Source organism: Notothenia coriiceps, unplaced genomic scaffold (assembly GCF_000735185.1).
Source record: "Notothenia coriiceps isolate Sejong01 unplaced genomic scaffold, NC01 NC01_scaffold00031603, whole genome shotgun sequence".
NCBI lineage: Eukaryota > Metazoa > Chordata > Actinopteri > Perciformes > Nototheniidae > Notothenia > Notothenia coriiceps.
Window position 1 is genome coordinate 341,845 of NW_011364304.1, and position 11,803 is coordinate 353,647.

The following is an 11,803-nucleotide window of genomic DNA, read 5'->3' on the forward strand; positions in this document are numbered from 1 at the left end:
CCTCCCCTCGTACTACCTGTGGATTTGCCTTCCCCCTAAATGAATGGTGCCTTTCTTCCTATAAGTGTGTCATAAATATACATCTCTCTGGGTCCAAATGAAGCCTGTCATGATTCCTGCTCTTTAGGGTGGTGGTCTCCCCTTCATCTTCCCCCCCACCAGCTCTGCGCCCCAATGTTTACCCTATGGAAAGGCCGGGGGATTGGACCCACATGTTGGCGGGCCCTATTTGCTTTAATAAGTTGGATTGGAGAGATTGAAAGGAGCCTTCTGGGTTAAATGACACCAGAGCCCAACAGGGCAAGAACCTCAGAGGCCCCGACTCTGATCTTGGCTCACATTTCCCCCCCCCCCCTCTTCAGGTGCCTCTTTCTTTTTAAGGCTGATGGCAGGGGTAGTAGCTGTGTCGTGGATGATTATCATGTCAAGTTAAATGTCATGATTTGGACGTAGCCTGTGACAGGTGGAGTAATTTGTTTCTTGTCAGAGAAAAGACAAACAACAGGGATTGGACTGACAATCAGACATGTTGATTACCCACATGTTGTAGATTTTTGTGTCAAAGTTTATTACGTTTTTTCCGTCTCTACGCACTAGTCAACTCATCACGTATCGTTTTAAGTATACACCAGAGGCCTCTGCCTCATTTTCACATCAATCAGTCTGTCTGGTTTCAGAAAATGAATTTCACTGTGGTGCACTATTAGAGGTTAAAAACTGCACATGTTTTTTTTATCTTAACTTCCACTGATGAAATCGCCTCTAGGTCTTTCTATAAATCAAATATATTCATGGCAAAATTCCATCTCAACTAATAAATTCCTTCTTTTTCTGCTCCTACTCATAAACTCACCTCCCTCCTTTCGCCTCCTACACTGAATATTAACAACCTAACAGAGAGCCCATCACGCTGTGTGATTATTTCCTGATGACACAGAGGAGAGTGGGGCCTTTTGGATGCATTCAAACCCTGGGAGACTTTCTCTCAGCGAAACTACTGTACATGCCAAAACTGATGGTCGTCAACTCCTGGTTGGACTTAAACTCGCACCAGAAGACAGGAGGGTTCACAGGGGGGGAAAGGGGTGGGGGTGGGGCTCTGGGGTCAGCAAAACAAAATCCCCAACATATGTAGTCTTCACACACAGACTTGTGCCCATGTCAGTGCCCTTATTAACAAGTTAATACAGTTTCCAGCCTGACCAGGAACATCTCAACAGGCTTCTTATCAACTCCTGCCAAGATTTCTTTCTTTGTCATCATTATAAACACATTCAAACAAACTGGCTATTATCTTTTGCGTCAAAGGGCTTACAAAGTTTATTCCTTTTCCCTCTTGAGAACTGTTGATTTCTAATTAAATGTGTGATGTGCTCCCCACCCTTTTTAATGGACATTACCCATAGGCATTACCCCTGTTGACATTTTGACTAAATAAACCCCAAATAACCAGCAGAGTCCGATGTGAGATAACTGCACTGAACGTGAGCCACTGGCTGCATCTAGTGGTCACACACTGTAACTACAACAATACAAACTCAGTCAATGTGGTTGTTACCTTGCAGGAGGTAGCCAGCAGGGAGCCGTCTCGCTTCCAGCTCAGACTCTGCAGCTGGTCCCCGTGCTGCTCCAGAACTACACACACACACACACACACACACACACACACACACACACACACACACACACACACACACACACACACACACACACACACACACACACACACACACATATTTAGAAAAGGTCTAAAAAAACACAACAATCATGTTGGACAGGGATTATAAAAAGGATACAAAAAGACAACATAATGCGGTGTCGCATTATGTTGTCTTTTTGTATCCTTTTTATAATCCCTGTCCAACATGATTGTTGTGTTTTTTTAGACCTTTTCTAAATATGTGTGTGTGTGTGTGTGTNTGTGTGCCTTGGCACCAATCAAATGTAACAAAGAACCAAAAATAGAAATCAAGGTCACTGAGGCCTTCCTTTCACTCCCACAGTCTCCCACTAACCTCCTGTGGCTGTTCAAATATGGCGTTGAAGTCTCCAAAGCCACGGCCTCCTGAGAATTCCCCAAAGATCTTGCGGAAGAGCTCCTCGGGGTCCACGCTGCTGCTGCCCTGTCCCGACCAGTACTGCTGCCCTCCTGCACCGGCCTGACCAGCATCAAAGCCCGTAGAGCCGTACGTATCGTACTGTTTCCTCTTCCCTTCATCACTCAGGATCTATATCAAACATGGAGCACGGTTTAGGAGGTGTAATTCTAATACGTTATAAAGAGACTGATCAGAGATTTTGAAGAAACATTTACAAGTGTCGAGGGAACATTTGAACAAAAGTTCTAAACCTCGTAAGCTTCAGCCAGCTTAGCAAACTTCTCCTTGGCTTGTGGGTCTTCTTTGTTGGTGTCAGGGTGATACTTTTTGGCCATCTAAGGGACAACAAAACACACTGTTAACTACTGTGAGGATTGGTTATCCAAGATGGAGCTGTGAATGTGTGTGAGGCATGAGCAGACCTGGTAGTATGCTTTCTTGATCTCTTTCTGGGTGGCTGTGCGAGGTACGCCGAGGGTCTGGTAGAAGTCCTGCTTGCTGCTAGCAGGAGAACTCGTGTGAAAGGACAGTGTGCAGGCAGCAAAGGGGGAGTTGTTACCTGAAAATAGTCAAACCAGGGTAAAAGGGTAAGTCAATACAATTTAGAAAAGTAGAGCTGCATTCAGGTTTCATTTGATAACCGACTGTATAGTTTTGCCACCATGTAACAGCTAAATTGAATAATCTGCATTGTTATGTACAGTGGTGACTGAAGATACGTGTAAAATCACAAATATTTGTAAAGAACAGGCCAGCAAGTTAACCTGACCTGAAGAAGATTCTAGAAACGCAAACGTTTATATAACAGAACATTATTTACTTGCAAATGGTACAACATGTGCTACTGGCACTACCAATAGCAATTAAAAATGGTTGGTAACATTAAAAGCAGTGTTATCTATTTGGGGATTTGTAAGTGGTGACACAATAATGAAAGTTTGGACTAATGTTGGAACCCAGTTGGGGCAAGGGGTAAAACGCATAACAACCACCAATGGACATCACTCCAAATGAGTAAGACTTGTGTTTTACTGGTGTACTTTGCAAAATTATACTTCACTATATCGATATTTCATTTCATTTTCATCTTTATTTCGAAAAGATTTCAAAAAACAAAAACTAAATAATAAATGTGAAAAACAGAATACCGTATTGTTAGAATACAGTATTTATCAATATTCATGTATTTATATATTCAACAAAAAAATATTCATAATAATAATAAGTTTCCGAAAGGCAGCAGGAGGAAGCATGCTTATTAATTCCCACCCCTTACTTACTGCTAATCAATGATTATCCTTTAAATCATTTCTGCAAGTTATTCCTACTCACATCTTTACATTTATACATACATTTACAATAATTTCTCATCTTCAATCACCTCTCTTCATTCTCATAGTTTTTCCAAAAAGTGTTTCTGTACATCCTTTTAAACTGAATGATGCTTGTGCTTTTTTGTAACTCCTGCTCCAAACCATTCCATAAAATCACCCCACAGATTGTTATGCTCATACTTCTCAGAGTTGTTCTGACCTTGAGTTGTTTATAATGTAGATTTCCTCTCAAATTATACCCACCCTCTCTGTCTAGGAACAATGTTTTTAATTTCCTGGGTAGTAGATTATGTCTTGCTCTGTACATGATTTGTGCCGTTTTAAATGTAACCAGATCAGTAAACTTCAATATGTGTGACTTCAAAAATAATACATTAGTGTGTTCAAGATATCCAACATTATTGATAACTCTTATAGCCCTTTTTTGTAATGTGCATAACGGCTGTAGGTTGGTTTTGTACGTGTTTCCCCAAATCTCCACACAGTAAATCAGATATGGCAATATCAGTGTGTTATATAGGGTATACAATGAGTTGTAGTCCTGAATGTATCTGGCTTTTCCCAATATTGCAATAGTTTTAGCCAGTTTTGCTTTTACATGAGTGATATGAGGTTTCCAGCTGATTTTGTGGTCTCAAACCACACCAAGGAACTTAATTTCAAATACTCTTTCTATGTTTATGTTATCTAGTATTAATTGCACCTGTGGATTTGTTTTATGATTTCCAAATAACATAATCTTTGTTTTGCTTATATTTAATGATAATTTGTTTGTGTCAAACCAATGTTTTACTTTAATCATTTCTGCTGTTATCACTTCCATTAACTCTTTCAAATTGTCACCGGAACAAAAAATATTAGTGTCATCTGCAAATAAAATAAATTTCAATATATTTGATACTCTACAAATGTCGTTGGTGTATATTATGAACAGCTTTGGACCCAACACGGACCCCTGAGGTACTCCACAAGTTATGTTCATATATTCAGATTTATGTTCACCAATTTCAACAAATTGTTGTCTGTTGCTTAAATAATCTCTCACCCAGTTTAATCCCACCCCTCTGATGCCATACCGTTCCAGTTTTATCAGTAAAATATTGTGATCTATGGTGTCAAATGCTTTTTGTAAGTCTATAAATACTCCCACTGCTTGTTTTTTATTGTCCATGCAGTTTGCTATTTCCTCACTTAATTCCATTAGTGCCATAGATGTTGATCTATCTTTCCTGAATCCATATTGACTGTCGTCCAAAAGATGATGTGTTTCCATGAAACTGTCAAGTCTTTTTGTAAAAAGCTTTTCAAGGATCTTGGAAAACTGAGAGCAATGAAACAGGTCTGTAATTTGTGTAATGGTGTTTATCCCCAGTTTTATATAATGGTATAACTTTTGCTATTTTCATTTTATTTGGGAATTTACCAGATTGAAAAGACAAGTTAAAGAGATGAGTCAATAGTTATAGCATCATACTTCATAATGCTTATATGTGTTCTTACATTGCTTGATTTCTGTACCTTGTGTCGCTGTTATTTATTATCTCTTAGAATATAATACACCATTTGAGTAGGCCGCAACTGCACTTTCCTTTTGCTTGCATGATGATAAAGTTACATTTCAAACAAACGTTATGTATAAGACGTAACCCTGGCATCACCACCTTGAGTATTCTACTTGATGACACCAAATCAAAGTTACCTCTACGTGGACAACAAATAATGCGTTTTGTGTTAAAATCTCATCATATGTTAAATGATCAATCGAGCCCTATAAATCACATTTAGGTTAGTTGTTTTATCCTGCGTCAAATGAGTAAACCAGCAATTACAGAACAGTTAGCCTAGCCTAGCCTAGCCTAGCCTAGCCTAGCCTAGCTTAGCCTAGGCCGGGTACCGTTGACAGCACTCACCTGACACCCCTTTCAATGTCAACGCTTTCCCTGCTCCTCCACACATTAGGTTACCTCCCCGACACAGTTTTCCTGCTCCCAGGGAAGAGATACTACGGACGCCTCCATGGCCAGCGCAGACACCGGCACCGGTGGCCCCATGAGATCCAGAGGACAAGATAACTGTTATCCAGCGTGAGGAGCCTCGGACAGCCGAAGACGCCATCATTCCTTCACTAGCCGCTGCTCCGCACTCACTGCGCATGTGCGGGACAGAGTGGGCGTCACCGAGAGCCAAAGATGTTCACTGTCATTCAAGATGATGCTCTTCCAAAAAAACGACTTGCAAATGTGTATCTTAAACCTTCTGCTACTTTATTTAAACTCAACGCAAGTGTCTACAATAGATAACAAATAGTGCTGACTAAAAGTGTTCAGACATTATCAGTTTTATTGTGTGTGTGTAAATAGCATCAAAAGTGTCAAGAAAAAAGATGCGCATGTTTTAACAGCCGGGGAAGCTAGTGACGGTTTGACAGGGCAGAGATTTCTATGTTTGAAAATAAAAGCTCCGCCCAAGCGCACAGCTCTGTGGAGCAAAACGAGCAGACACCCCACGGCCAACCTAAACTGTCAGCTGTAGCAGGAGTCCTGTGTACCAACCAGCTCGACAGAGACACCCGGAAGGCACGAAAGTCAATTTGAGAGATCAGCATGAATCGCTTTAAGACCTCCAAATTCAAAAACACCACTCCAAAAATTGGCAAGAAAGATGTGAGTAACTTGCGAACGTCTGAAAGAAGCCAGTTATCCTAGCTAACATTAGCCTTGGTCATTAGCTGTGCTACTTAAGTTGTGTTTTGGGGAACGCCTGCCTGCAAGGGATGTTGAACTTCCTGCATCTGGAAGGCTGCTTAGGGTTGAGACATCTACACGAATATATCTAAACTTACTCATTTGTATTCACACGAACTATGGACACGTAGTGAAAACTACCAGCCATGTGGTTGCAAAGAGGCAGAGCTGCTAGCCTACATCAGATGATGCTGTGACGCCCATCATTGTGCTATTATAATGTAGCTAACTGAGTTTTCTTATTGCTTTCTAATGATCATGTGGTGCTGTGCGACATGTAACTGCACATGTGGAGTTATATTGCAGAGATTTACTATGTCAGCCAAAGGGAAAGATAAAACATTTGAATGGCAAATGCTATAATTGATATGGTCCTTCTCTCAGTGATAAGAGTCCTGGAGGCTGCAGGGTGAGACTTGTCTGGACGCGATGCAAAATTGACATTTGTCTCGTCCTCTGGGACCCATTTCAAGTTGCAACGCCTGCAGCTCTCCTCGCTGAGGTGGATTGTGTAATCCCATACCTCGTTTTTACAGAGGAAGTAAAATGCCTGGTATTCACAGGGACAGAGGAAGGTCTTCTCTCAAATCTCGCACAGGATCTGAGACAGCAGGTGGTGCTTTGCTGCCATGCATGTTAAACTAGGCCTTCACTCAGCAGACCAATGCATATGTGTGATTGTAGCTATTCCAGCACTGAAGTCATGTGATGGGAGCTATCATATCAACACTGTCAAAGAGAGATAAAGGGCAGGGAACAACAGTGCTAGGGGAGACATTCTTACAAGGATGGAATGAGACGAGTGGGATGTCTTCTCCTCAGAAAATACTTTAACACATTGTTAGAGAGAATAGTCACCGGATAGTTGAATGTATTATTTGGCTGGTGCTGATTTGTCTCCTTATCCCCTGACTAAGCAGAGTTGTTAGTGCCATGGCTCTTTCTTATAGGCCATTTGTAAGAATAGTCAGGCTTTTTACTCCTAAAAAATTAAGAATACACTTACAATATATTTAACATGGTACTTCAAATGCATGTTAAGACAAGCATTTTGTTCTAAAAAAAAAGACATACATATTTTCTATACAGGAAAAGATGCTCCATACCTGTGTGATGTCTACTGTTTTGACATACACATATGTATACTGTGTAAACTTGTAAATATATATGCAAGCTTTAAAAATATCCTACTGTAGGCCAAATGTCTGTCATTCCCCTTGCTGCTCTTGCCTTGTTAATGTTGAATCTGCTGTGCAACACGGGGAGCTGTTCCACTTCCTCAACACTTAATGAAGTGTGTGTGCGTGTGTGTGTTCTCAGCTAGATCCTTCCTGTTTATCTCATGTGTTCGTTTCTACTAGTTGTGATAGCGATTTTGTTCTTAGATTGAGTGTAGGAAGTTGGTTCTGCAACTGTTGTCTGACCCCAATTATCGATGCTCACTTTTCAACATGATGTTTTTATCCATTTTCATTTATTACTTGTGCTCTCTATGTATTTCACATCCAGGGATGGATTAACAACGTCCGAGCTGGCTCCTTCTCCTGCCAGGGGAACCACATCAAAGCCAGCTCTAAGTTTGTGGTCTTTAACACCGAGCAGGCTGGTAAGGCTATGAATGGGTGGTCAACAGCAGCATTTGCCTCAGACTGATTGTTTACAATACTGCTTGTGTCTCACAAAGTGTCCTCGTGTAATCAATTGATGATATGGAGACGACTGAATCAAGTATAAATAAAAAGGATATATTTTTCTCATGTAAAAACAAAAGATGTAAGTTTGAACTGTTTTACATGTTGTCTCGGTAGGTGGAGGTATGCTGGGACTGTCCTCGGTCAAACCTGGTTCAGATGGCCAATGGACAGTCACACAGCTTCCCTGCCATTCAGGTAACATTTATTTTTAAATTTTGCCTACACATCATATTATTTTCCTCCTTTGTTCCTTCCTCTACTTGACTGCCAATACTCCGACCCTAAAGGACACTCCTCAAAGTCTCTACACAAAAAACAAGCACATGAGAAATGCTAAAGCTTTTGCCCAGAAAGGACATTTAGGATAGACAGTCGTGACTCTAAATCAAATAGTTTTTCCCTCCTCTCTATCAGATCTGGTGACTGATATGGACTTTTCTCCATTTGATGAAACTCTCCTGGCAACATGCTCTGGAGATGAAACGGTGAGATCTCTTTTCTCTTTCTGTATATTGATCTTGTTGTTTTATACTTAAACAAAAGCCCATTACCATCCTTTCAGGCTTTGTTGTTCCTGGCAGGGCTTTGAATACGATATGAACCTGCTTTTTTTTTTGGTTACCTTTTGAAGACTCCTTCCTCTCAGCAAATGATTCCCAGCCACAGGTAGCCGAGCTTACTGGAATCTGCTGAGTGTGGGTCTGCACCTTCAGTCTCAGCAGCTCGGTTTACCTCAGGCATCTTCTGCCACACACAGACCTATAACACAACACACACACACACACACACACACACACACACACACACACACACACACACACACACACACACACACACACACACACACACACACACACACACAAGCCAGAGTGGTCTTTGCTGCAGTGCCCAGCATTTGCATTGCACTTTTATCCTTCTTATCCGTTGCCAAAAGGCTATATGTTTCACCGACTGGTTTGAGCTGAGCAAGGAAATAAGAGTCAAACTCAGTGAAATATGAATATTTTTACTGACTTAAATAAAGCAAAGCAGTTCTGTGTCATCAGATCTTGTATGTCAGCATTAAAAATAAAATCCAAAGCTGAACCCAAACACCAAGTAAAGCAGTGTAGTATTACCATTAAGCTAGATAGCAGGATAGCATCACTTAAAGCTCCCATGTCATGCTTTTCCGAGTCAGAACCCTCAAAGTACACCCTGTAGCGAGTAAAACTCTAACACAGAAAATACCTCCCCAAAACGCCTCGTTGGAGATACGTCACTGTCCATTGATTCTTCCGGGCTAAACTCATGATGGTCATGTGCGTTACCCGGAACCAAATGGACCAAAGCCGTACGTTAAGCCCTGCTTGATTGGTCCAAATTGACCATTCACGGGACTTCCTCCACCACACACACTCAGTGCATGCAGCTCTGCTGCATGATCTCTCCTCCTGGGCTGCATGGCTGATACAGACAGGTTGTGATTCGGCGGCGAAATTCTCTGCAGACCCATTCTCCAAGCGTTTATCACTTTTTCTTACTCAATATAAGCCACACTTATTGTTTTTACTTGGCTGTGACTTGTGTGTCTCGGATGAGTTTGGCTGCTGTTTTCGCTGTGTACTCGCTAAACAAGTAAAGCACCCTCCCACGGGCTCAGCGCGGATTCACAACATTCCGCACCAATCAGAGCACACTGCTCAACAAGGCGAGGGTGGGGGCTGCGAGCTATTTGGAGGCTACAACGAAGCGTTAGGCAGGAGAGTGAAATTTCAGTGAATACACGTAGTTTCAGAGTTGCTGTATGAGGAAACCAAAGTGATTTTGGAAAATTGCACAATATAAATCTATTCTAGTAGACCTCAACAATGGAATTATGGATCAGTGGAAATGGCCATGACCATGGAGCATTTAAGACCGCCTCATGTCTGGCTGTGGTGCTGAATGTAGATTTTTTTGAGATGCTCATTTAGGGATCTTCTCCATCCCTTCTTACTGGTATGGTTTCGAACCAACCCATTCTTTTCATGATCAATAATCAGTTGTCTATTATTGCCTTTAATGCGGCTACAGCCTAGCATAAGACCTTATGTGTCCAAGTTGTTCAAATTTTGGGTTAAATGTGGTGGTCAACGATTAAGGTCCATGGTGATCACCACAAACACATCTTTCGGCCTTATTTAAAACGGTCATATGATAATAATACAAATTCACATACATGTCTATAGGATTATCATAATTTAAGTGAAGCAGTCGGACAGTCATGGAAGTCAAGATCAACTTCACAGGTTATCAGAGGATAAACTGGCAGGTGGCATTTTGTTTTTCTAGATTATAAATGATACAAAGGTCTAAAATGGAAAGTAAACAATGTCATGACCCAGTATCTGAAAGTTCTCACTGGCCTTTTATGGTAGACAAAAGTGAACTTTACAGCTAGAGTTTAGGAGCCAGGTTGGACTTTTTGGATTGTAAGTTGTGTTAAAGTCAAAAGCGATGCTCCTTACCCACCTTTTGGGGACGTTGCCTCTCTCTCTCTGTGTCACAGGTGAAGCAATGTGGACATCCACTTCCTGGGATTGCAACCTGACGCCTGCCAGACAGACCCGCCACACCAGGCAAGCACTCACCTCTGCGATTCCCGACACGCGGGCAAAAGATCGGAGCTGTTGTGCTTCCCCCCCCACACATCTCCGACAACCCCGAAACCCAAAACCCTCGTATAGGAGACATGTGAAAACCGGCACCACCCAAAACCAAACACCCACCACCACACGGCCCAAGTCCCCCCCTGACATCTCTGGGACACCACCGCACGCCCACACACAACGGACACCACAAACAACCAACCATCACGCCAGCATAACTAAAGCTGAACAAGCAACGACGGAACAATGACGCACTGGCACTGTATACACCACGTATATAGACTTTGTACGCACACAAACCCACAAGCCACCAACAACACACCACACAGTTTTATCAACGGTCTTTGTTCCGTACATTATGCACTGTCTGCGTTTAACATTTCAGTTTTGTCAGTTAGTTCTTCAAGTTTTGTTTGGCCTGGTTTTTTGTTTCTATGTGCACATGATTGTATTCTTCAGAGTGCAGGTGGTTTTCCCTTTTCTTCGTTGGGGCTGTACTGTACTGACACTGCCTCGTTTTACAGCCTGCGGTCTGTCTATGTGCCGGAGGCAGCAGAGGTAATGTTTTGGTTTGCTGTCTGGTTCCAGTCTCCCAGGACTGGCGGCTCAGGGATGCAGATCGCTATCTATGGCCCCCAACCAATACACTGGATCCCCCCCCCCCCCTCCCCCCCCCCCCTCAATCATGCCATGAAAGCTGGCCTGCTGCTGCTTGCTCACTGGCTGATCCAATTTTCACGAGCTGTACCCCCACACTGCATGTTCTTTCATCACTCCATTATCATTCATGCGGTTTGAGGAAAAATGGTCTGAATGATGAACATTGTATTTAAAGTGTGTGTTTTTTGAATCCCTTGGGTGTAACTTTCTTAAACAAGTGCACTCTTTATTCTTTTCATCTGTGTGTTGCTCGTTTGGGAAACTGTCACCCAAGTCTGCGCTGTGCTGTGGCACTGCATCTTAAATCTGTCTTCATGTATCTTCATGGCGTAAACATTCAGCATCAATGATAGTCCTAAATGATCTAGCTTCTTTATGTAGTATTGAATGTGTGCTATTAAGGCTTCATTCACCCGCGTGATACATTTACTTATCGTGTCATGGTCTTTTTGTGATGTTTATTGCCGTCATTCTGTGACCATAGTGTGGTCGCATTTGTTGTTCTTTTGTATCTTTTTAATCCCTGTCAACAATGATTGTTGTGTTTTTTGACCTTCTCTTCCTTTCTAATGTGTTGTGTGTGTGTGTGTGTGTGTGTGTGGTGTGTGTGTGGTGTGTGGGTGTGGTGTGTGTGTGTGGCTG

At 42.1% G+C, this 11,803-nt stretch overlaps 3 protein-coding genes across 3 annotated transcripts in view; 1 reads left to right on the plus strand and 2 right to left on the minus strand.

The window, feature by feature from the left end:
- The window catches only part of LOC104960157 (mitochondrial import inner membrane translocase subunit TIM16-like), a 108,232-nt gene extending 106,601 nt beyond the window's left edge, over positions 1 to 1,631 (minus strand). The window contains exon 1 of the mRNA XM_010788127.1: positions 1,559 to 1,631. The gene's annotated coding sequence lies outside the window, so the exon portion shown is untranslated. The remainder of the gene's footprint in view (positions 1 to 1,558) is intronic.
- A 360-nt stretch (positions 1,632 to 1,991) lies between these two features.
- On the minus strand, positions 1,992 to 5,587 carry LOC104960180 (dnaJ homolog subfamily A member 3, mitochondrial-like). The gene is made up of 4 exons (XM_010788156.1): positions 5,344 to 5,587; positions 2,522 to 2,658; positions 2,351 to 2,434; positions 1,992 to 2,228 (listed from the first exon to the last, which is right to left on the minus strand). The coding sequence occupies exons 1-4, from the start codon at positions 5,585 to 5,587 to the stop codon at positions 1,992 to 1,994; spliced, it is 702 nt and encodes a 233-aa protein (XP_010786458.1).
- Positions 5,588 to 5,942: 355 nt separating this feature from the next.
- LOC104960181 (coronin-7) lies at positions 5,943 to 8,541 on the plus strand. Its single transcript, XM_010788157.1, has 5 exons — positions 5,943 to 6,096; positions 7,687 to 7,783; positions 7,986 to 8,066; positions 8,286 to 8,356; positions 8,503 to 8,541. Exons 1-5 carry the CDS (start codon positions 6,037 to 6,039, stop codon positions 8,539 to 8,541), a joined length of 348 nt encoding a protein of 115 aa, XP_010786459.1. The 5' UTR covers positions 5,943 to 6,036.
- The last annotated feature ends 3,262 nt before the right edge of the window (positions 8,542 to 11,803 follow it).